This window comes from Tachysurus vachellii, chromosome 22, assembly GCF_030014155.1.
Source record: "Tachysurus vachellii isolate PV-2020 chromosome 22, HZAU_Pvac_v1, whole genome shotgun sequence".
NCBI lineage: Eukaryota > Metazoa > Chordata > Actinopteri > Siluriformes > Bagridae > Tachysurus > Tachysurus vachellii.
The window spans coordinates 4116447-4141816 of NC_083481.1; the positions used below are offsets into that span (position 1 = coordinate 4116447).

Here is a 25370-nt window from a genome sequence, read left to right on the forward strand (position 1 = left end):
AAAACTCCAATCTTGCTGCAATCAAGGTCACCTCTTTATGTATTTTTTTTATGTACACATACAGATGTATTGTGTTGCTGTGTCTCGCTCTGCTCACTCACAGTCACACACAGAACAGCTCTCTGTCTCTCCATCAGTCACTCGGGTTCCCGGGTCTTTTCCGTTAACGTTTAAGGTTTCTTCAGCTTTTTACTTCAGGTTGTAACGTTAATATTACGTACTTACTAACCAGTAGAGTTCTGGTAAACGTGGGTAAATCCCCGCCCATTTCCGGGTTAGGCCACCCCCTCCGAGTACGGATACAGATACAGATAATTTATATGGTTAACAGATACGGATACAGATACAGATAATGCTGTACTCGCTCATCCCTAGTAAATATAAATGTAAACATTTCTGACACAGAGCAGAAATGTCATAGAGGTCTTCATCACTAATCTTAAGACATTTTGAGATGCTTTATGAATAACTTTACTAGGATCTTCTCTTTAATTCCAAGGGAAACACCCACATTTCTAAGAATTTTCTTAGAAGTACATTACTAGGAGAAACTCTGCACTAATAAACTTTATGAATACAGGTCTGTATTAATGAGTGTTAATTCTTTCTGTGCCACATGCTACTTTTTCCATTTTCTTCTTCTACATGGAGCATTAAAGTACACTGTGGTATGAGTATGCTTCTACTACCACTTTATTCCGTCAGTAATATCCTTTCCTTTTCACTGTATTGAGGTTAATGTGTTTCTGGTGCTTACTTTTCTACCCTCTTACCTAAAATAATTTCCCAGTTTTTTACAATTTGTACTTCTCTAGAACTTAGAGAAGCTACAAGAGGAAAATATTCGGATATACGCAGAATGTGTGTTTTTTTTTTAAAGGAAATGTGAATCTAATCTGACGTAGTATGACTAATTATCTATCATATCCATAGACAGTGGAAGGATAAATAGTGCACTGAGAATTCTTGTGAAACATGAAGAAAAAAAAAAAGAAGAAGACATACATCACCTTCGGAGCATTAATCATAGGGATGATGCCTGCTTGTTGATCGTTGCGTCTAATGCACTACAAATTTAGCCACAGCTGAACTTAAAAATGAAACATTTCACCGAAGCCGCAGGAGTGAAATGTATCCGAAGGTGCAAACGCTCCATCTGTGTCATCGGATCCTGACGACGTTAATTAGTTAGCGTTAATTCGCTCTCACACATCAAACATGGAAAGCACGACCACGTAATAACAGAGTCATTTGTAACCCCGTTGCACATTTTTTCTGTTCATCTGACAGCTTGACGATTAAAACTCCAATCTTGCTGCAATCAAGGTCACCTCTTTATGTATTTTTTCGCCATGGTCCAACATCTGTGTGATTTTTTTTTCCTTTAACCACCTGCCAGAGTAATTCTGTTGCATCTCTAACCATAATGAAGCGGATGCGCTAATATTATTCTATACACGTAGATCATTAGAGATTCCTCGTTCTTATCAGAATCATGAGCATGTGGACATCATAATCGCCAACCCAGGTCCGACATATGGACCGCGTTGCCTTGGAGAAACGGGTGGGTCACGTCCCATGTAGGGCGCCAGGTCGTGGGTACCACCAGCTGTGAACCTCGGCCTCTAGCAGCACAGAACAAATCTCTCTTTAATTAGCTCTCACCTGCTTTATCGGCTGCAAACCCTACGCCTTCGTTTCCTCACCTGCTTTCCATCTTCTCTTTTTCTTTTCCTTCTCTTTCTTGGTTTCATTGCGGTTCCTGGAGCTGAAAGAGCAGCAGATGGGTTTTGAGAGGAAGTCTGGAAGGATGTGTGCCCTGCGAAATTGACTGGGTGGAATGGGGCATCATGTTGATATGTAAATCACTTTCTCTCTGCTGATGGATGCACTATGCCAAGAGTCTCTGACTGTGCGCACATCAGTATTCAGACCTGAGAAGTAACTAAGTGCTAATCAGACAGTTTGATGGGATTGGGAGTAAAATTCTCACTTGGGCAACATTTTGGATTGGTGGTTGAGTTGGACAATGCCTAGGAAAAGTGAGCAATAAACATAGCAGATATCTTTGGGAATGTTATAATTATTACTTCACTTTATCATAATTGATCCTATTGAACTTCTTTAATCAATTTCACAGCAAATAAAATGTAAACGTGTTGTATCATATCCTGTGTATTACAGTAGAATTTCAGTATCTTGTGGCTCATGAACAGTTAACTGTCAATGCATTAAAACGATTAAAATGATAAACTGCATTAAACCGAATGCATTTATTCGTGTGAATATTAATATCAACCTAAACAGCAAATCTGATTTGACAGCACATGCAGTGATTAATTGCAGTGATCATTACAACTAGAACTATTCATGCAGCAATATATAATGTAATACACTAGGGTCTTATTAAACGACGTGAATTTTAGAGTTTTCCGTCTTCTTGTTCATAAATCCTGTCTTATCTTTTTATTTATAAATTGTCTAGCAATTTTATGCTACATTATATTACATTTGAGAGACTTGTCTACGGTTCAGTCCAGTTCACTTTTGTTGTCGCTTTTTTTTTTTTTTTTTTTTTTTTGTGCTTAAATCGAAGCACTTAGATTGAAAGTATGGTTGTCTAAACACTGCTACTCAACAACAATCCAGCCTTCACAGAGGTGTGAACTCCACTCGGGTAATTTGCATAGACTGAATGGAGAGCCTGCAAAATCTATATAAACAGGTGCGTAACCTCACTCTGGATATGCATCACTTGTGTAAATATTGGCAGAATTTTGGGACCTGTCACTGAAGTCCTTAAATGAGATGTCTGCAATTCATGCGTGTAAATGCAATAGGATTATTTTTCTAATTTCACTTCTGTATGCCAGGAGGCACTATGGCATATTGGTATACTGGCATATTGCCTTGCACATCTGGGGTTGGTGGTTCAATTCCTGTCTCTGCTCTCCGTGTGTGAAGTTTCAATGTTCTCCCTGTGCTTCTGGATTTTCCTCTAGGTTCTCCTGTTTCTTCCCCCAGTCCAAAAACATGTGCTGTAGGCAGATTAGCATCTCTAAATTGTCTGTTGTGTGTACAGTATGTGTGATTGTTTTTTTTAGATGGCTTGGCTTCCTGTCCAGGTTACCGCCGGTTATGTGCCCTGAATCCCTTGGGATAGACTCCAGGTTCTCTGTGACCCTGTGTATGATAATGGTACATAAAATGGATGGATAGATGGATGGATGGATGAATGGATGGATGGATGGATGGACGAATGGATATTTGGATGAATGGTTGGATGGAAGGATGGATGGTTGGCTGGACGGATGGATGGTTGGATGGACAGATGGATGGTTGGATGGATGGATAGTTGGATGGACGAATGGATGGTGGGATGGATGGATGGATGGATGGTTGGATGGATGGATGTATCTCATTTCACTTTTAACCCTTTTTACCGGTACACTGCGGTTCCATTCTGCCAACAAAATGGATATCAACTCATTGGATATTTTGAATCAGTATAAACAAACAAACTAATTATTTTATCCTAATCACTGATATAAAACAGGACATCTTCAGAGTCAGGACATCTTCAGTGCGAGACGTTTGTTTTCACCTCTGATGGGATAACCTTTACCTTTCAGGGATGACCTTTAACGTTTAGGCTAACAGAATTAAAGCGGTTGAAGATAACACCACCTTCATGCTTCATTTTAGATGCTTTTGAACAAGCACTTGGGGAATCTCAGGGAGCAGAAATGGGTCACCATTTACTTTGAAGATAAAAAAATCATTTTTGTGAAAAAATAACAAAGCATTTTTTTTCTTTTCTTTTCTATAAATATATTGCCGCTAGTAGGCTAAGAAAAAAAAAAAAACAGAAACACTTACAAAAGCCATGATTGTCTTCTTTTAAATGAGCTTCATATTAACCACCACTGTGGCATCAGACATGACAAAGACATTCAACACGCTGAACACGGACACAAGAAAATTATTTGGGCCTTTGGGAAAAATAGTAAGAAGCTGAAAACTGGTTGATGCTTATGTGGTGTCTAAATAGTGTTGATACCAATGTCGATATTTTCATTGCTATGTGCTGATTTGAATAAACACCAATCTGTGTTTCTCAAATTGCATTCTAAAGCACTATTCGGACGGGACTAGTTTTCCAAACGAAGTTAAGAGTTAGAATTTTTTTCAGCCGACGTCTGTCATTTCATGTATGGATTCGGACGGGACTAACATCTCTGTGTTTATTACGGAGGTAGGCGTGTCTGTGTTTTACATGTGGGCGTTGCACAAGACCACATGTCCAGGATGCGTGGATTGCGTAGGGTCATCATATGGTTTTATATAGAACTTCTTATAAACCCACTGGAATAAATAAGTTTTTATATAATTTTCACGTTATTTAATTGACTATAGAAATGAAAGTTACTCTTACCTGAAACTGATATTCCAGTAGCCAGTCTTAACAATTTACGTGATTTGGCTCTTCTTGTTGATTTCATTTTTTTTTTTATTTCTTCGCAAGGTAGCAAACACATTTACATCCATTATTGGTGTGCAGAAAGCAGAAACTTGAATACCTTGAATAGGGTTAATACGGTAGTTCACGTTGACCAAAACAGACAAGAAAACGCATTTTGGAAAAAAACATTTTCGGCAATCACAGACATTCGCATTGAGACGGGATTAGATTTCTCAGAGAAGCGCCGATTTTGCTGAAAAACAGTAGGTAATTTGCTCTGGAATTTTTACACAGGTCGTGTGAGAAAAAGACAGACGTGGCAGATTCGGACGGGATTAAAATCACAAAGTACGTCTGTGAAACTGAAATTTCTCTAACGAACCCCTGTAAAACTAGTCCTTTCCGAATAGTGCGTAAGGCAACCTTACGAAACAAATAGTCAGCTATCTTTAGTTTACACTGTGGGCAAACATTATTGCCTTTTCATTATAAATAAAGATTTGGTTGAATTATGCTACAACAAATACTAGATATACTAACAAGCTAACAATGTCAGGAAGGCCAGTTATGATTTCCTGTTGTCTTGCAGACCTTTAACTCTTGGGTTATAATTCCATTATTCATAGCAATGTATTCTATTCTGTAACTTTGATGAATTATTCAGTAACTACTGTGAAAGTGGGAGAGTAAAGAATATACAGTTGGAAGCTGCCAATTGCTCCTAGAGGATTGCGGTCAGAGGTCATTAACGGGTGGACCGCGGCCCTGATGTGGACCCAGAAAAAGTAGTTTAAAGTTCTTGAGAAAATTCTGTAGCAGAGATGATAAACTCTGAGTTGTTCAGCAAGTCTAGTATTATAAAAATGTACCAGCTCAGTTTCTGGGACAGAGCTGATGCGTTTTATCCAATCACAAAGCTTTATACAAATGATTTCTCTTCATAAAGCTCACTGATCCAGAAGATTTTTTGAGTTTCATATATTTTTTTCAGTATTATTTGATCACGGATCCCTGCTTTGATTAATAAACTGACAGCAAGGATAGTTTCTGTTGACTATTTTTATGGACAATGACGTATCAGGATCAAAATATAATAACACAAAACACAGCAATGACCCAGTTAATCAACAAAACTGGATTATTTGTAGACAGTTCCTAACCTTTATAAGAATTTTAGAATAGATCTTCTGAAATTGTTTGACTTAGTGGTTAAAACTTTATTTTTTTGTCCTGTAGGCATAACAAAATAATGAAATTGTGGAATAGAAGCCCTTATATACAGTATAACAACATATACATTACAGCACAGTGAAATTCTTTTCTTTGCATATCCCGACTGTGGAGGTTGGGGTTGGAGCACAGGGTCAGCTACCTGTATGATACAGCACCTCTGGAGCAGTGAGGGTTAAGGCCCTTTCTCAATTGACCAATAGTGGCAGCTTGGCAGTGCTGGGGCTTGAACCCTAATCTTCTGATCAACAATCCAGAGCATTAACCGCTTGATCCATCACTGCCCAATAAGGTGTTATATATAAATATCGTGTTCGTCTATAATTAAAAAAAGTGTCACACGGGACAATTTTGAAGTTGATCTGTGCAATGAAAAACAGTGCAATCATCCAGAAGTAAACCAGATCCATAAAGCAATTCCACTATGAGAAGTAAAACAGCATAGTTGACATAGACGAAGAGCTGCTATATGACTTGTGCATCTGGACAGCAGTCTGGCGTGATGCCCTTTGAGGATCCAGAATACATTTGTTACTGCAGGGAATCATATATTGCTGAGGCCTCCAGATTGAGTAGAGCCAGACCGAACAACTTGCTATTCCCTGGAGACTGGTCAAAGACAAAGCAATCTCCACCTGCAAAGATTGCCTGCATCTTACACAGCTAGACTCTTGAATGACTCGGGCCACTGCGCGCTGCTTGTGTGTACTCTCGTCATGACTGATGTTTGATTACCAATTAAACATATCTGTCCTAGATGGCAGAGGAGAAGATGGAATAAAAATGAGGCCGGCAGCAGGGTAGAATGTGCCGGATGAGTGTGAGTCAACGAGGTGATTCAATATTCAAGTGTGGGGGGTAGAGAGGAGTGTTCATGTCGGACAGATGGCCTCAGGCTGTCATCTGACTCACTTTATTTTTGGCGTGTTTGTATTTGCATGTACATTCTGCTGAAGACAGGGAGGGAGGAAGGAACCAAAGGCGTGATTGATGTCATAAATTACTAGTGATTGATGCTCACTTTCCTCAGCAGCAACATTAAATGGCATTAAAGCTGCACAGATACTGACACACTGAAAACCCTACACACAAACGCAACTCTCTACGACACAATTACGCTTACCTTCTGCTCTGCTGCTTCGCTCAGCATCAGTTCCGTCGTGAAATATTACGACAGAGACGCTGCTCGCTCTCTTGCGAACATCGTAAAAAAAAAATTCAGGCAATTATATGGACAGGGATTGGTGTGGAATCTTTGATAATTATACAGCAATCCAGATCCTTCTAAAATAGTAGGCTTTTATTATGTAGCCCTGATATCTAAATAGATATTATCACTTGTTGATTATGGAGAAATTAGATGAGAAAGAAAAAACATGGCCTTTTCTGATATACTGCTTCGTTTTAAAATGTATTGCTTTTGACCAATCAGAATCAAGAATTCCACAATTTTGCCCACATTGTATATTTATATTTTGCCTTAAGTTATTTATTGATAAATAGCTAAATAGCTTGATTTGCCTAATTCTCATTTTATATGCCTGCCATTTTCCCCACATAGCTTTGAGCTGTAAATGATCTGAAACCATGTCAGCAGCATCTACAGTACATTCACAACGCTCTGACTTTCACTGACTTGCTCCTGCAAAGTACATAAACAATGTTAAGACCTTAGTGTTCCAGAAATATGGACACATTTTTTTGCAGCAGGAGCTCTTCAGCCTGCCTTTCATTGCCCATTTTATTAGCGCTCTGTGTTTAGCTGCTGTGAAAAGCTCTCAGGCCTACCACTAGCCACTACCTTCTCCAAATAGAAATGCCTTCAGGAGCGCTGTAACAAATAACTATTTTTTTTCACTATTTATTTTTTAACTATTTTTTTATGTTCAAAAAAAAAAAAAAAAAAAAGGACTACACATGCTAAGTTCTTTACTTCAGGCTTTTGGTGGGAAAGACAGTGTTCGCTATGCTAAAGGGATATGCTTTTATCACAGGGGAAATTATGATTTATACCGCAACATGGAAAAAAAAAACGAAAAAAAAAAAACGTCAGTGGCGCCGATATATTAATATTTGTTGGATCAAATACTTTTTCAAGTTGGATTTATAAGTATTTTATATTTTTAATAAATTTACACGCTATTTCACCTTAATTCAACTTGCAAGCAAATCTGTGTTGATAAAGCATTAACACTGGAGCATATGGTAGCCTAGTGGTTAATGTGTTGGACTAACAATCAGAAGGTTGTGAGTTTGATCCCAGGTCCACCAAGCTGCCACTGTTGGGCCCCTGAGCAAGGCCCTTAACCGTCAATTGCTCAGCTGTATAAAAAAATTAGATAATGTAAGTCGCTCTGGATATAAGGGCATCTGTCAAATGATGTAAATGTAAATGTTAAGATCCATGAAACCTACATAAGAACTTACTTACATAAGCACAGGATATCATAACTCCTATGTCAACCTAGGTCAGGTGACATAGTATCATCTTGACATAAGGTTGTTCTATGATTGACATAAGTATGCAAAGATTTTAACTAACTTATTTTGTCATTGTATATGTGACATGTTGAACATCACTATCAATAAGAAGAAAGTCTTAGACTTAGAAAATCTGCATAACAAATAATAACAATGATATGATGATAATAATGATGTTATTACAATGATATGTCTGTCATTGTCAAAAAGCCACTACATGACAGGGTTATAAGCAGTTAAGTTCAAGATGGCAAATGTCAAAAGCAGGCGTAAGTAGGAAGACAGACAGACTGACAGACAGACAGACAGACAGACAGACTGACAGACAGACAGACAGACTGACAGACAGACAGACAGACAGACAGACTGACAGACAGACAAATTTTCCAATTTTTGGAAAATTGTTTATATATTCGCCTATGAACGCTCACTTCATGAAGTGGTTATTACTTATGTTTTAATGAAGATCTGTCTGAATGGTGTTTTAACACAATATTATGCCCACATCGATCTGTCATTTAATTCAGGAGTCATCTTGACATCAGAAATGACATATATAACAGCAGATGGGGGTTTATAAAGCGCTTATATACAGTAGATGCCATGTAGCCTTATGAACACCACTCATTTTTTGAAGGACCTTTTCCTTCAGGAATGCTTATGAATATACTAACTGTAACTCAGTTTTACAATAACGTTGAAAATATATTATTAGTAGTACATTAGACTTGAGTAGTAAGTGAATTAAAGCAGATTTTCTTACTTTCTTTTTTTTTTTTTAGTTAGAAGCTGCGCTGCACAATCCAGTCCAGTGTGCTCTGCTTGGCTTCTCTGCAGCAAGCATGTCGCTTCCTCAGGGATACCTCTGGGTAAGTTAAATCTATCTATCTATCTATCTATCTATCTATCTATCTATCTATCTATCTATCTATCTATCTATCTATCTATCTATCTATCTATCTATCTATCTGTCTGTCTGTCTGTCTGTCTGTCTGTCTGTCTGTCTACAAAAATATTAACACAAAGCAGTCATACGTTAGACAAAGTATGTTTGCAATGAAACATTTACACAAGGCCTTTTTATAAATAAATTTGACTGTGGTACGTAGCTAAAAAATCATAATAGAAGCTAGTATGAGAAAGCACAACAATCAGCTACGTCTAAGCAAAATTCAGTTCAGTCATTTTCAAAATCCTACCTGGACTGATAAGAAAATGTGGCTTCACCTGCAAAGAAGGAGAAATCGCCTCCATTTAGACACGAATGGAAAAAGTAATTTTCATGCCCAAGATACAAGGCTGTCGATGAAGAGACAAAAATATTCTGCTCGCTCTATGAAGGTTCGGGATGAAAGAATGGTTAAAAAAAGAAGAAAAAGTCAGACCAATATGAAAATGTTGGCTTGACCACAGAGTGCGACTTGATTATTTTGTTATTACTATATCTCAGATACTAGGCATAGGAAAAAAGTGTAACAGTGCAAAAGAAAGGAAATGAGATGAACAAATTTTTTCCAGTTTGTCTGTAAACTTTATCATCCCTGATATGTTGGCCATAACCACATATATATATATTTTTCTTTTTCTTTCTTTCTTTCTTTCTTTCTTTCTTTCGTTCTTTCTCTCTCTCTCTCTCTCTCTCTCTCTCTCTCTCTCTCTCTCTCTCTTGTAATGTATTTCAACTGTAATCACACTGATATTATGATATTATTTACAGGTTACATGTTGAATAAAACACTGAAAACCTTTATATATTTCATAGATTATATTATAAGGGGGTCATGGTGGCTTAGTGGTTAGCACGTTCGCCTCACACCTCCAGGGTTGGGGGTTCGATTCCCGCCTCCACCTTGTGTGTGTGGAGTTTGCATGTTCTACCCGTGCCTCGGGGGTTTCCTCCGGGTACTCCGGTTTCCTCCCCCGGTCCAAAGACATGCATGGTAGGTTGATTGGCATCTCTGGAAAATTGTCCGTAGTGTGTGATTGCATGAGTGAATGAGAGTGTGTGTGTGCCCTGCGATGGGTTGGCACGCCGTCCAGGGTGTATCCTGCCTTGATGCCCGATGACGCCTGAGATAGGCACAGGATCCCCGTGACCCGAGGTAGTTCGGATAAGCGGTAGAAAATGAATGAATGAATGAATATTATATTATATTATATTATATTATATTATATTATATTATATTATATTATATTAATTAGATGTTGCTATTTATTTATAAAACTACATTACACTTATATTACAGTCCTGTACAAGGCATTATACATCTATACAGTACATTAGACAGTTCTGATGTAGGTATGATATGTGAAATTCTAAGCCTAGCTGGATTAAATTCCCTGTAGTGTTTTTAAGGTAAAAGCTTCAATAAGTCATCACTTTTATACAAAACATGAAGAAAATGAACAGTATTTCAGTTTTATTTCTTAGTAGTTAGATAATGCTACTTCTTTAATAATAGTTCTTTATGACGAAAGCTATATTTCACTAAATAACACTACATTTTCAAATGAATTTAAACAACTTGGAGATACCTTATGGATATGTTATGACAGGTTCTCAGCGTGTTCACTATTCTTTAGATAGGAAGTGTACCTGGAGTAATACAAGTGACTGCTGCACTGTAAAACTCGTGTTGTCCAGGAAAAGATTGCTTCATTAGTATAATAGCATCAAAACAAGACAAAAGGTCAAAATCTATAATAACTCTAGTTCCTTCTTCTAAAAATTCATCTCAGGATCCATGAAGCAATCAATATTGCAGCCGTCCACCACTTTCTTCTATATATAATAACCAAGTAATATCACTTTTAGAAGTTTCACAGGCTCCATTTTGCTCTCCAGTTTTGTTCAGTTTATCACATAATCCTAAAGTCCACAGCAGCTGGACAAATCCAATCAGTCCCCCTGGACACAAAAGGATGCCCTTATCTGTGTGTTTGAGTTAATTGTATTTGGGGATATTCTGAATTACTGGGGATATTCTGGCCAAGACTCAGGAGTGAATCTGAAAGAGAAATGGCTTCATGGTGCCTTTTGTCTGATTTTGCAGCTCAGTCAATCTTCTTTAAATGTTTAGATGAATTACAAGATGGTTCGTACGGTGACGGCTTACGCAAAGGTCTAAAGTCGCTTTTTTCTGGCTTGTGGGTGCAGATTTTTTTTAAAAATTATTTTGAGAAGAGTTTAATGTGGGAACTAAAATAATAGATATTTTGAAAAGAATCTCAATTAATATTTAAGGTATTTACATTTTTAAAAATGCTTAAATACATAAAAACATCATTAAACATCATTTGGAAAAAAAATGTCCAATGCAGGCTTTAAAATATTTACTTAAAACATGAAACATGTATGGAAACAGTTCATTTTAAACTCAAAAGTATTTTTAGATATTAATAAGTATTCTTTCATTCATTCATCTTCTACCGCTTATCCGAACTACCTCGGGTCACGGGGAGCCTGTGCCTATCTCAGGCGTCATCGGGCATCAAGGCAGGATACACCCTGGACGGAGTACCAACCCATCGCAGGGCACACAGACACACTCTCATTCACTCACACACTATGGACAATTTTTCCAGAGATGCCAATCATGCAGGAGGAAACATGCAAACTCCACACACACACAAGGCGGAGGCAGGAATCGAACCCCCAACCCTGGAGGTGTGAGGCGAACGTGCTAACCACTAAGCCACCGTGCCCCCTAATAAGTATTCAATTTAAGTCAATTACGTCAATAATTACATACACACATACTCGCATACTTCTCCCTTTTAAAAGGTAAATAACTCCTAGTCTAATCACAAGACACATTAAGGTATTGTTTAAAAGTTTTAAACCTGCAGGTTCGCTATAGATGTGAGGCTTCTGCGTTACATTTGGAACAAATTATCGACATGTAATTTGCTCTAGTGAGTGATTGAGAGTGTGTGTGTGCCCTGCGATGGGTTGGCACTCCGTCCAGGGTGTATCCTGCCTTGATGCCCGATGACGCCTGAGATAGGCACAGGCTCCCCGTGACCCGAGGTAGTTCAGATAAGCAGTAGAAGATGAATGAACGAATGAATGAATTTGCTCTAGTTTCACTTTTTACCTGATCATAGCTTAAAAAGGGTCGAACTAAAGTTCAGAAAATGTCAGCAATGTTGAATAACCTTTTATAACAATTAGAAATCAGTCACAAATTTAATCATTCCACCAGTGAAAATGGTGTGCGCTTGTTTTTGGTCCAATCGATTCAGCATTTAGTTCATGGCAGGTGTCATTTACTCGGATTTTCACGCTTGTTGGATAAATGCAGAAAAACCTGAGGGAGGATAAGACTTCACGTCACGCCTCCTCAATGAGGAACGACGCTAATCACGCCACACAAAATAGCCTCATGGGATTTTTCTTGTGGCTTTGATCAAATTAATGACATTGCTTCTAAGTCAGTGAGTCGGGCGTCCTCCCTCCCTCCTTTTATTTGTCTTTCTCTCTCTAGCTTTGTAGCCTCTAAGCACCTGCTACTAATTAAAATATCGATCTTTCCTAGAGTACAACACCTTCTTTACTGAGATGTGCAGCTTTCACCCTCTGCTCACTTTATAGACTCAAACAGGCTTTGTTCATCGATCGTTGGACAAAGGAATAGTTTAGATGTTTACCATGAGACAAATTTATTTGACATTACTTTGATTTAAATTGACCCGTCCAATTATGCTAAGATAAATAATAGTCCTCCTCTACTGCAGGGATCATGGGTTAAGGAGATGTTTAGGTGAGAATTCATGTGAATAGAAAAGTCAGGTAGGACTTAAATAATTAAATAACACAATTGGCTGAGAATTGCAAAAGTAGGACATTTTTAATCAAAACAGTACAAATGCTAGGAAATATAAAAATAAGCATAAAATCAAGTGTCGAATCTTATTTTAATTAAAAAATGCTGTTTGCTCTTTTGCATTATCAGTGCAGTCATGTTCAAACAGTTTGAGAAGTAGATCAACAGTGAAAATATCAGTGCGGAAACAGTTTCCTTCAACTACAACAGACAAGATTTAGGACTGTATTGAAAATATATTGTAATACTTTTTATTATTTTTTTTTCTGTTTACTGGTTGGGTGGCACGGTGGCTTAGTGGTTAGCACGTTCGCCTCACACCTCCAGGGTTGGGGGTTCGATTCCAGCCTCCGCCTTGTGTGTGTGGAGTTTGCATGTTCTCCCCGTGCCTCGGGGGTTTCCTCCGGGTACTCCGGTTTCCTCCCCCGGTCCAAAGACATGCATGGTAGGTTGATTGGCATCTCTGGAAAATTGTCTGTAGTGTGTGATTGTGTGAGTGAATGAGAGTGTGTGTGTGCCCTGCGATGGGTTGGCACTCCGTCCAGGGTGTATCCTGTCTTGATGCCCAATGACGCCTGAGGCACAGGCTCCCCGTGACCCGAGGTAGTTCAGATAAGCAGTAGAAAATGAATGAATGTTTACTGATTTTTTACTCTTCTCCTGCCCTCTTCTGGGTTGATAGATCTGCACGCAATTATCATTTGTCGGTTACAGTGTGTATGCCTTATGAAAAAGAGTTCAATACGTCATAGTGTTCAAAAGTTTATTCATCCATCAATAGTCAGAGGATTTTTTGTAGGCGTTTATGGAAGTTTCTTTAAGTCTTCCAAAACTCAATAAAAAACTGAAGCTTGTCAGAAATTAGGAAGGAAGGATAGATGGGAAATGGAAAAGTCATTCATCTTTGGTAAGCTGTTTATCCTGATCATAGAACATCCCAAAGTGGGGATGATAGCTATATAACCATTACGGGTAAGAAATAAAATACCACTCAGATGTCCTGTTCTGCTCCTCCCTTCTCTCTTCCACAAATATAGCCTTATTAATTCTGACAGTACATTGGCTTAACGGGAAGCTTTCACAGCTTCCTGGCTGAGAAACAGAGGCGAGTCCAGGGCATGTTTCCAGACATCTATTCCTCCAAACAAGTCCTGATGAGTTTGTCCATCTCACTGGATTCTAGGAGTAATTGAATTGAATCCAAGAGAGGATAAGCAGCGCTAACATGGGGATGGGGTTGTTTTTAGGGATTTGGACTAAGAGATAAGTCTACACTATCTCATGCAGCCGGTGCTGCAGGCTGTTATTAGCTTTTTGTCTCTCTATCAAGTGCAATGGCCTTTAGCTAGACATCCTGTAGCTGTGTTACAAATCAAACAAATTATGGGACGGTTATTTTCTGTGGCAAGTTTTCTGTGGCTGAAACACTGTATTTAGGCCTCGGAGGTCTCTTTTGGAGAACGGATTAATCTTCGCTGTCCAGAAGCATCTTCCCCGTTTCTGCCTCCATGCCGTTTTATGAATATTACACTTGGCACTTTGGTTCTTTTCAAGCTTTTGAACTTGCAGCTCATTGACAGCTTTTGGTAATTGGTGGATTTAGGGTTAAGCATCGACGGATGAGCCAATTTGCGTGTAGGCACGCTGGGATTGCCAATGAGTTCTGTTAGTTTGTAATTGTGAGTGTCTCTGCTGCATTGGGAATGAATTATTAATGAACAAGGTGCCACGAGGGAGTATTGATAAAAGCAAAACCCTCTGTTTCTTTAGAGTGGATTATTATTTTATTACTTAACCCCTTTCCAAGTATGCCTTTGGAGCATGGAATTGTAGAGCTGGAGAAATTTGCTAGAACAATTTGAATTTGAATGAGGTACAATTCTTATATATATAGGCAAAAGTTACAGAATCTATTTGCGGAGTTTAATGAGAACAAAGCAAACAATCCACCAGGGTGAATCCACAGACAAGGTCAGAATAAACTAAGACCAAAAGCAGAAAAGCAGAAAGCGAAAGCAAATCCAAATCACAAACCATAGAAACACAATACAGAGACAGACAATACTTCTACTTAGCAGAGACAAACAATACTTCACACCGACTGTAGTGTGCATGTGTCTTAAATGTGCATAGAATCCGGATATGACCTTGACCCGGGAAGTTGTTCGAAACCTGGGTGAGGGTTCCCTCTGGCAGCTTGGTGATGGCATTGCAGGCGGAGATGTTACATAGATGACACCCTACCACCACAACCACACACCGACACCCCCAAGGAGCACCTCCTTGTATTCTTTGAGTATATCTTTGAGGTCTGTTCCTCTGGGCCATATTCCTCCCAGTGTACAAGATGCTGGAGTTCGCCACATCATCACAGAGAATCCAGGAGTATATAGGTAGTAGGGGTGGATTCCTTCATCTGGCACTAGAGGGAAATCCCCTCCGTACCTGGTGCTGGAGTAGGGTGGGTTGGTAGCGTGTTGTTTGCGCAAAAGATTGTCTAAGCAAATAGGCACTGTAATAACCTCGGATAGCGGCATTTTCACGTCCTTGCATGCTAATTCTGCTTGCAATGCTGTGCATAAATCCTCCCAAAACACAGTACGGAGCACAGATTTGTCCCAACTGCTCTGTGTGACTAATGTCCTGAACCTTACCATGTAATCTGCCATTGAGTCAGTACCCTGGCATACTGTAGGTGTAGGAGCTGCACTGCAACGTCTTTCCCTCCTGCTGGGTACTCGAATACGTTGTGAATAAGTTACGGAGTGAATAAAAATAAAAAGTGCATACGTACAGATCAGAGTCAAGCCAGTCCAGTGCTCTCGCTGTGAGTAATGATGTAAATAAGGCACACTTGATACTCTCCTCCCGATAGGCCTCTGGCTGGTGAGCAAAGAACATATCACACTGTCGGGGAAAGCCGCAGCAGCCGCCTGTTGAAACATTTAATTTTTCCGCCAATGTCACGTGTACGGGCTTGCTACATGAGGGACGAGGTTTGCGATGTTGGAGAGGGTGGCCCTTGTTGATTTTGTATAAGGACAGTTTTAGTAGCCTGCAAAGCCACTAGCTGCTTTTGGTACACAGTGGACATTTCCCCGAGATTCTAGAGCTGTGTGATCTTCACTGCATTCAACTGTGGTGAAGTATTCTGTAATGGACCACCGGAGGCAGAAGGTACGGAATCCACTTGCAGAGTTTATTGCAACCACAAAGCAAACAATCCAGCAGGTTGATCCACACACAATGTCACACATGTGTGACATTAGCAGAAAGCGGTTTTAACATTGACATTTTATTGCGGATAAAAAGAAAGAAAGAAAGTGAAGAAAGGCTTACGATAAGGCAAGAAGTAGGACTAACAGAATATGGCTTTCTATCAATTAAAGTTCAGAATATTAAATCAATCAATACACTTACTTGCGTTACTGCACGTCTTTGTGCCTGAAACATGCGCACACACTCCAAGTCTTCTGTTTCCATGTTAACGGCAGCAACGTTACGACCTCTGCCTCTAACATTAGCTCTGCCTCGTGTTCTAGGTGTTGACTGTCTCCTTCCATGTGAAACGGAGCTAAACCTTTCACGGTACAACACACAGTACTACAAAAACACATTTGTAATACCATAGTATTACTCATTGAGTTCATTTAAAAAAAATCCCCTCGGCCAGTCGCCCCAGCAGGTTCTGCCATAATAGTTGTCTGGGTTATACTTGTCTGGTGTATGTGTGGGGCGGAGCTATCAAAACAGGGGTGGGACCCATTTGGGTTAGGGGCGTGTTTGTTTTGGTGATTTCAAATGTCAACATTGGCTTTTAAACAACGGAGACCCCACCTTTAAGTGTGTGAATGTGTAATAGATTTCCTTTCCTTGTTTTTGGGATATAATACATTGCTCTGGTCAAATAGCTTACAGTAATTGCCCTCTAAATCCTCATCTCTAACTCCCTGTTGATGATGTTCTTCCACTTGATTTAAATCATCAGTCTAAAAGAAATCCTGATATTTTATCAAATGGTAAACAACTTCAACAATCCCTTCCCATTTAAACAATAGATGGATTTCTCAATTTTAAAAACCTTTTTTTTTTAAGTTATTGAGATGAATCTCCGAATGCATCAGGCCCAGTTTACAGTAGGCATTGAAATAAAAATTGCTGACAGTAAAAAAAAAAAAAAAAAAGAAAAAGAAAAAGATTTGTGGCATAGAGAAAAAGTGCAAATTTCATCAAGGCAGTCTGAGACAAGCTTGGCAATAAATGAGAATAAAGCCGAAACGATTCATTTCAAATAGAGCTGAAGATTTTTCTTTATATCTAAAAGTACAGCACAGTAGCAAATGTATGATCCCACATTTTGTCATTATTTCCATCATCATTTGGTTCGCCCTTATGCCTGGTGTCCATGGGAACAAGAAATAATGCAGAAAACTGATTGGTCAAACATAATGGGTACAGAATCGCCCTGATTATACCTCTGACTAGAACAGACAGTACGGTGATCCTCAGTACGGTAATGACTGCCAGAGTTTTCTTCTCTTATCTGGCACCTTTAAAAAAATAGTTATTACATTATATTATATTCTAGATTAGCTTTTTCCCCTCATGGTAATGGTTTCCTTTTAGTGCCATATATCTTGATTTTAAATTTGTGCTGGTACCCAAACGCCATCAAAAATCCACTGACTATTAAGTTGGATTTACAGTATATCGTCGCTGTCAGGCGGAATCCTCGTATCTGCAAAACCGTTATTTTTCAGGAAATGAAAAAAACGCCGTACCTTATCTGCAGTGCACAGGGTTTAGTCCGCGTTGCAGTGGATTGTCTTGCGCTAAATTCCTGTCCTCAGACGAGCACCAGAACTAGTGGGGGTCAAGATTTTTTTTTCTTTGAGCCCAGTGTTTTGAAGACATTTACCTCAGAAGACGTGTTGACTCGTTGCGACTCTTCTTGAGGAGAAATATGCCGCGAAGCTCTCCCACGGAGTGAGGAAGAGGTGGACAGTTGAAGTGTCCAATGGAGTTATGAGATTTGCGCTCAAGCTATTTTCAAGACTTTAGATTGGTTAATAACTTGTAAAAATAACAGACCCACGTGGGGACTGACCAATAGCATCGATATGTGAAAAAATATGTAATTGACCAAATTTGGACATACGGGGTTTCCGCCCGACAGCAACGATATAGAAATGTAATATTTAATATATTGTCTCTTGCTTGTTGTATTTTCTTATATTTGATAGCAAAGGAAAAATATGTGCTCTGCTTCTTCAGTCATTATTTTCTATCCCGTCTTTTTTTCTGCTCAGTGGAATATTAATGGCTAATATACAGTATACTGACTAAAACCTAAGTTCTGAATCTTTCAGATATCCTAAAAACTTGATCTGGCAACCTCAGAGGCATGAACTACATGCGGGTTCAACAGACCGTCGCAAATTAACTCTGAACCTGAGGAATTTTTTCCTGTGAAAATATTTACAGAATTATTGATCTTAAATCCATAATCTGCTGAGGTTATATGAATATATAATGTTCTATGTTAACCAGAATGTATTGAATAATACTACAGTATGTATGGCACTGGATATCTAATAAATCAAGTAGAATAGAGAGCTGTAAACAATGGATGCTGGTATAGTGGAAGATATTAGATAGGCGTCATCGGGCATCAAGGCAGGATACACCCTGGACAGAGTGCCAACCCATCGCAGGGCACACACACTCTCATTCACTCACGCAATCACACACTACGGACAATTTTCCAGAGATGCCAATCAACCTACCATGCATGTCTTTAGACCGGGGGAGGAAACCGGAGTACCCGGAGGAAACCCCCGAGGCACGGAGAGAACATTAGACATATTCAATACAAGAAATTTTTACCACTATATGGAAAGTAAAAGAAGAAAAAAAAAAAGAATTTGTGCCTGTTTTGTTGGTTCCATATCTTTGTCTTGTCCGACTCCACAGTGGTGGTTAATAGTGGTAGACACTTGAAGGATCTCAGTTTTTCATGAGTATTTCTGTTTTTTTTATCTTGCCTACTAGATGCAATATATTCATAGAGATGTTAAAAAAAAACAAATGATTTCTATTTTCAAAGTAAATGGTTATATCAAACCCATTTCTGCTCTCTGGGATGCCCTAAGTGCTCCATCATAAGCAGCTAAAATTAGGATCTTCAATCACTAAAAGTCTGTGTAAGGTTATCTAACAGAGGGAAAAACACAAGTTTTACCCAAAAGAGTCCTGAGTCATTTTAGATCTTTGCGACTTGTGAGTTTATTTGTTTGTTATTTGGCAGATGCCTTTATGCAGAGCAACTTACATTTTTATTTCATTTTATACAACTGAGCTTTGAGGGCCTTGCTCAGGGGCCCAGCAGTGGCAACTTGGGAGACCTGGGGTCCAATGCCTTAACCACTAGGTTTACAGTACCACATCGCCTTATATTGTTTGTACCGTTTATTTGTTTATACTTGCGATTTTTTTTGTTTATACTTCTTGAAAATGTCATACAGTACAATTCAATTTCATTTCACCAGCAGACTGGGATGCCAGTGTACTAGTCAAAAGGGTTAAGCAGTGTAAACATTGTATGTAGTCCAAATGTTATAGTTGAAGATATTGCACTTACAGTACAAAGCTCATCCGACATCAGTATAGTACAAGCATCATTGTAGCAGTGTACTGTAGATGTACTGTACGTTATTATAACGAGTGAGTACGAATGATCATGCTGAAGTGGAATGAAAAATACGGATACGGCTCCTGCTTAGTAGTCCTCCTCATCCTGAAGAACATGGCATCGCTGTGAATAATAAATAGAAATAAATTAGTTATCTGTCTATTTGAATTTCAAGCTTGATTTAATCCTGAGCTTGGGGTTTTGTTGTGTTTGTCTAGGTTTCCAACCTGCCTGGAGGTGGAATGCTTACCCTCCTAGGTGTGAATGAGTGTGTGAATGAGTGTGTGAAAGTGTGTGCAAGGTGTTCGTCATTAGCCTGGCGTCCAACAAGGGTGTGTTCTCACCTCACTCCCAGTGTTACTAGTATAGGCTCTGGATCTACCAAGACCCTGACTAGGATAAAACAGTTACTGAAAATAAAATGGTTGCAAACCGGCCAGCGTGTGTCTGTCAATTATTGTCTTCCATCATTTGTTATATGATAGCAAATCACCGCAGCATTCTAGCATCATTCTGCTACAGACTAGCAGATCATCTGTAGATCTCAAATGTTAAGTGAGCGCTGACCTTTCAGCTGAGGGTTAAAGGAAAGTTACAGAGCAATTAAGAGTCCATGAGAAAAGCAAGAGTTCCTCCACCTGTTTTCATGCAAATCTTGAAGTTGGTGCAGATCAAATAAAATAAAAAGTGACAAGATAAATACTACAGTTTGTCAAGAGGTTGATGGTCAAATGTGCGACATTTGAGTCTGTCGTTGCTGTGCTAATAGCTGAGGCTCAAGTTTTCATACTGGACTTTTAAACCTGACGACTCTATAACCATAATAAGATAGAAAGAACTAGAAACAGCTTTACTATGATGCTAGAATGCTGCGGTGGTTTGCTATCATTTGTTATATGATAGCAAACCACCGCAGCATTCTAGCATCATTCTGCTACAGACCTCTTCTGGATGTTCCTGGGTACTTTGTATTCTCCCAGTGTGCTTTTTTCTCTCTTCTATCTTTCTCCTACCCGAGCACTGCTTTGGACATGCAAAATAACTTGTCTTTAAGCAACTGTCTCCTTCAGTGATATCTCTGCATTATTTCTCTTGCAGGTAGCAAGTGGTGGGGATTGTGCACAGGGTCACGTGGAGATTTTCTCCCTGAATCGAACTACTCCGCACTCAGTGAAGAGCTTTCAGGTGCGAGCTCCTGTTCACTGTTTGGAGTTCGTGTCTGAGCCCAGTCATCCTGACAACACCAACGCTACTCTTCAGAACACCGCAGCAGCAGCTGGGAACACGGTCTGCGTCGGCCTGGATGATGGCAGGTAGCGTGATTGGTATTGGGTTAAGAGGTTGATCGTTGCTGCATATACAGTAGCATCCGGTGAAACCGCAGGCGTGAAATCTTTGAGTGGTGTCAAGGCTCCTTGCTTCAATCCTGAGCTTGGGTTAATCTGTGTGGAGATTCGCTTGTTCGTGATGCGTCTGTGTGGATTTTTATTCAAGTTTAACATCAAAAAAACATGCCAGTAGGTAGACTAGCTACATCACATTGACCTTAGATGGGAATGATTCAGACATAAATCTTTAATTTTGCATTTCTGAAGTTGCTAAAGATCCATATATAACCACTGACTACAGATTTTTTTCTATTGACTAAGGGCCATATTTAAACTGTATTATTTTTTCAATTTGATAGCAAAGGAAAAATCTTATCTCGAAACCCATTACGTAAGAAAGATCTGGCAACCCCGGAGGCATGAACTACACACAGGTAATTTCAATAAACTGAACTGACCTGCGTTAAGAGATTCATCATTGCCCCAACTCCCAACCTGAAAAAATTGAAAGTTGAAATGAAAAAGAATTTGAGAGGTGTCAAGACACCTGAGCTTGAGTTACATTCTGTGTGGAGTTTTGCTTGTTCTCCGTGTGTCCGTATGGATTTCCTCTAGCTTCAGCACCCAGAAACATGTCTGTAGGTGGAATCACTACATGAAATTGCCCCTAGGTGTGAAAGTGTGTGAATTGCCTTGAAATGGAGTGGCATTCCCACCTTACAGCCAGCATTCCTGGGATCCAGATCTACCAAGTTCCTGACAAGGATAAAGAACTTGTAATGTTTCGCTAATAACTTACAGTTTAAAATAACATTTTGTTTTTCTTCACAGTGAAAAGTGAACTACGCTTTAATACGATAAGTTTAGCAAAGTTAAAATGCTGGTGAAGATGCCTCAAAGTAATCGATAGCAACCTAAGAGAAATCTTGAGTAATTCTCTAAATGTGTGAACAGAACCTACAGTATGCCTTATTTTTTTAAACAAGTCTAAATTAAATTGTTTTAATTAAAGTCTTCTGTCCAAATTGACACACATTTAAATCACAACAAATACCAAAATTGTGCAGTTGTTGTGCCTTTTAAGCGGAAAACTGGGAAAATTAAATCCAAGACTTTTTTCGCTTTCTTTCTTTCTTTCTTTCTTTCTTTCTTTCTTTCTTTCTTATAATTTTGTTTTATAATTTTTTTTTTTTACTTTTGTGATGAGCTGATGAGTTCTTTTCTTCCATTTTTGCTTCTGAATGAAGTTTGACTTCCTTTTACTTTATAAAAGAAAATATTTAATTAAAAAAAATATATAAATAAATTGTACACTTATCCTAATTATTATATATTAAAAAACAAAAAATTAGAAATACGATAGAAAAAAATGTAAAGAAATGTATATTATAATTAACATTATCAAATTATATGCAACAAGGAAATGAAAAAAAAATTAAGAATTGAATGCTGTAAATCAAATAAATAAATAAATAAATAAATAAATAAATAATACTGAACAGGTGCTAATGATATTATTGAGCTTATTCTTGTCTGACTTTTCGCAGTATTCTGGTCTATGGGAGCATGGATACATCAGCTCAGTGTCTTCTAGACCTCCGGAACACTTTGGGTTCTCCTGTCCTGTGTCTCAAACACGCTTCTAACTTCCTGTTTGCAGGCCTGCGGGACGGCACGCTGCTCATCTATGAGAGAGCGCCTGAAGGTACGTCTTACATAAGAATCAGAATAGGATTCTGTCAGATCTGAATTTTTCAAAGGCTGCCCTTGTGTATGCCGTGCTCACTTCTGTGTCCCAATGCTTTGCTTTTTTATTTATTTATTTATTTTTTTTTTTGAACCTGTCAGAATCGGAATCTTAATTTTCAAGTGGTACGTAAAACACAAAAAATGTTCAAAGAGAAAAATAAAAAATCCAATGCTAGAGTTTAAATATGCGTTTAGATGAATAAAGATATGATGGATTGTATAAGTATCCATGCCCCATCTATCCATGCCCCTTCTATCTTTAGTAGTGGAAGTGAAACGGACTTCATAAGGATTAAATATAACGATCCTATACAAAATAGCCATTAATACTGAACTGTTGGGGATTAATATACAATATACTACACAACCAGTTGCCATCAGAAGTGGCATAATTAGTTGAATGGAGTCGAACAATGGGCAGTGTCCCATCACACACTTGAACAAATAACATCATGAAGATCAAGCAGCTAACAAAACATGTCTGTGACAAAGTTGTGCAAAAATGTCAGTGAGGATTTGTTTAAAAATGAAATGAGGACATTTTGAAGCCTTTATTATCACCACATGTACATTAAAGCGGAGAGGAGGTTGGGGTCAGAGTGCATGGGCAACTATGATACAGTATTCCTGAAGCAGTGGGGCTTAAGGGCTTTGCTCTATTGCCCAACAGTGGCAGCTAGGCAGTGCTTGGGCTTGAACCCTACAGTAATCTTACGTTCAACAACCCGGTGCCTTAACCGCTTGATCCACCACTGCCCAAAAGAAATCTATCCTACATTTTGAACTTCCAACTGAGCAGTAACCTGTTATTTAAGAATATAGTACGTCAGTGGTATAGTGAGTGAACAAGTTGTCAAAAAAGCATCAAAGAGGCCAAGGGTAATTCTCAACATGATGCTACCACCAGCATGATTTACTGTGCAGAAGGTGTTCTCAGGGTGATAAGCTGTTCTGGGTTTCCACCAAAGATAGGGCTTTGTGACAAGGTCAAATAGCCTCTTCAGGCAAGATAACCTTTTCCACATGTTTTCTGAAACACCAAATAGGATTTCACATGACTCGCCACTGATTTTATAAAGCCAGACTCTGTGGAGTCTCCAGGTTAGAGTTGTATAGCGTATCAGTTTCTCTCATCCTGGCTGTAGATATCTCTCATTTTCAAATTTCAGAGTTATTCTTCTGTCAAATTCTTTCCTTTTTTAAATAATGGATTTCATGCCACTTCATGGCATAAAATTTAGGGTTTTATTTTAATCATCAACATTAACTGGTGCATTTTTAGATTTCCAATTATTAGAATAGGAAGTGTATGAAATAAGGGGGGACATGGTAGCTTAGTGGTTAAGGTGTTGGACTATTGATTGGAAGGTTGTGAGTTTAAATCCCAGGGCCACCAAACTGCCACCCTGGGCCCCTGAGCAAGGCCTTCAACCCTTAAGTGCTCAGCTGGATAAATGTGGATTAAAGCATCTGCCAAATGCCATAAATGTAAGCATATTTATTGCCATTTGGTGCATTCAAACTCTATTCTAATAAATATGGGGCTCATGAGAAGCTTGTTCCAAAATCGCTATATCAGAAAATGTTTATCCTCAGTAATGTTATCTTCCCTACTGCTTCCATTTTATGTTTTTTATATTGGTATAAATCCGGTGTAGACATTGTCTCTCAGCATGTTTTCCTTTTCACTAATGAGATGTAGCACTAACTGGAAAGGGTAATTAAGCATGATAATGATTATATTATTATGTCTGCCAATGAAAGGGACTCAATGGAGTAAAAGGGTAATCAAATCAAATTAATACTACAAATGAGTTTGATTGTTTCCATGTTCTATTTGTTCTTTCATCGACTACAAATATTCTGGGATTTTTTTGGTTTAAAAGCATGTATGCACAAGTGAGTGCATGGAAAAATGGTCGAGTCTTGTTATGTATTTAGTTCACAAGCAGAGATAAGGTAATGAAATGATTTGTGAGCTCTGCATTAGTGAAGTATTACATTCTTGAAAGCAAACGATCGTTTCTGCTTGCACTAGTGTCTCGTTTATTTGCTGTAAGTAAAAGTCAAGTAATGACGATGTGTGTGACCAGACGCATCACAATTTCGGATTCTCATATGTCTTACGTAGCCGACAACCTGTGTTTGGTGTGTGAGTGTGCATACATTTGCATGTTAAGCTGTAGGCAGACGGCCCAGAGCCTACAGCTTGTCAGCCGTCATCTTCAGGTGACAGAGAAAGCAGCCATTGGGTGATGAATTTATCACTTCTGTTTACCTGCCTCTAAAAGTATTAATTCCACCCAAGCATAAAGTAAGATTAATTACGGCCTCGGTGCTGCATGCCTGGTAAACCAAAAATAATAATTAATATTAGTGTATGGCTCAATATAAATAAATAAATAACCCTATATTTGTTACCCAATAACTCAAACATGGGGGGCACAGTGGCTTAGTGGTTAGCACGTTCGCCTCACACCTCCAGGGTTGGGGGTTCAATTCCCGCCTCTGCCTTGTGTGTGTGGAGTTTGCATGTTCTCCCCGTGCCTCAGGGGTTTCCTCCGGGTACTCCGGTTTCCTCCCCCGGTCCAAAGACATGCATG

At 38.8% G+C, this 25370-nt stretch overlaps 1 protein-coding gene across 1 annotated transcript in view; it reads left to right on the forward strand.

The window, feature by feature from the left end:
* arhgef10la (Rho guanine nucleotide exchange factor (GEF) 10-like a) overlaps positions 1 to 25370 on the forward strand; it is a 159487-nt gene that overhangs the window by 111980 nt on the left and 22137 nt on the right. The window contains exons 21-23 of the mRNA XM_060858048.1: positions 8956 to 9042; positions 20789 to 21003; positions 22566 to 22723. Coding sequence (XP_060714031.1) covers positions 8956 to 9042; positions 20789 to 21003; positions 22566 to 22723 — 460 coding nt within the window. The remainder of the gene's footprint in view (positions 1 to 8955; positions 9043 to 20788; positions 21004 to 22565; positions 22724 to 25370) is intronic.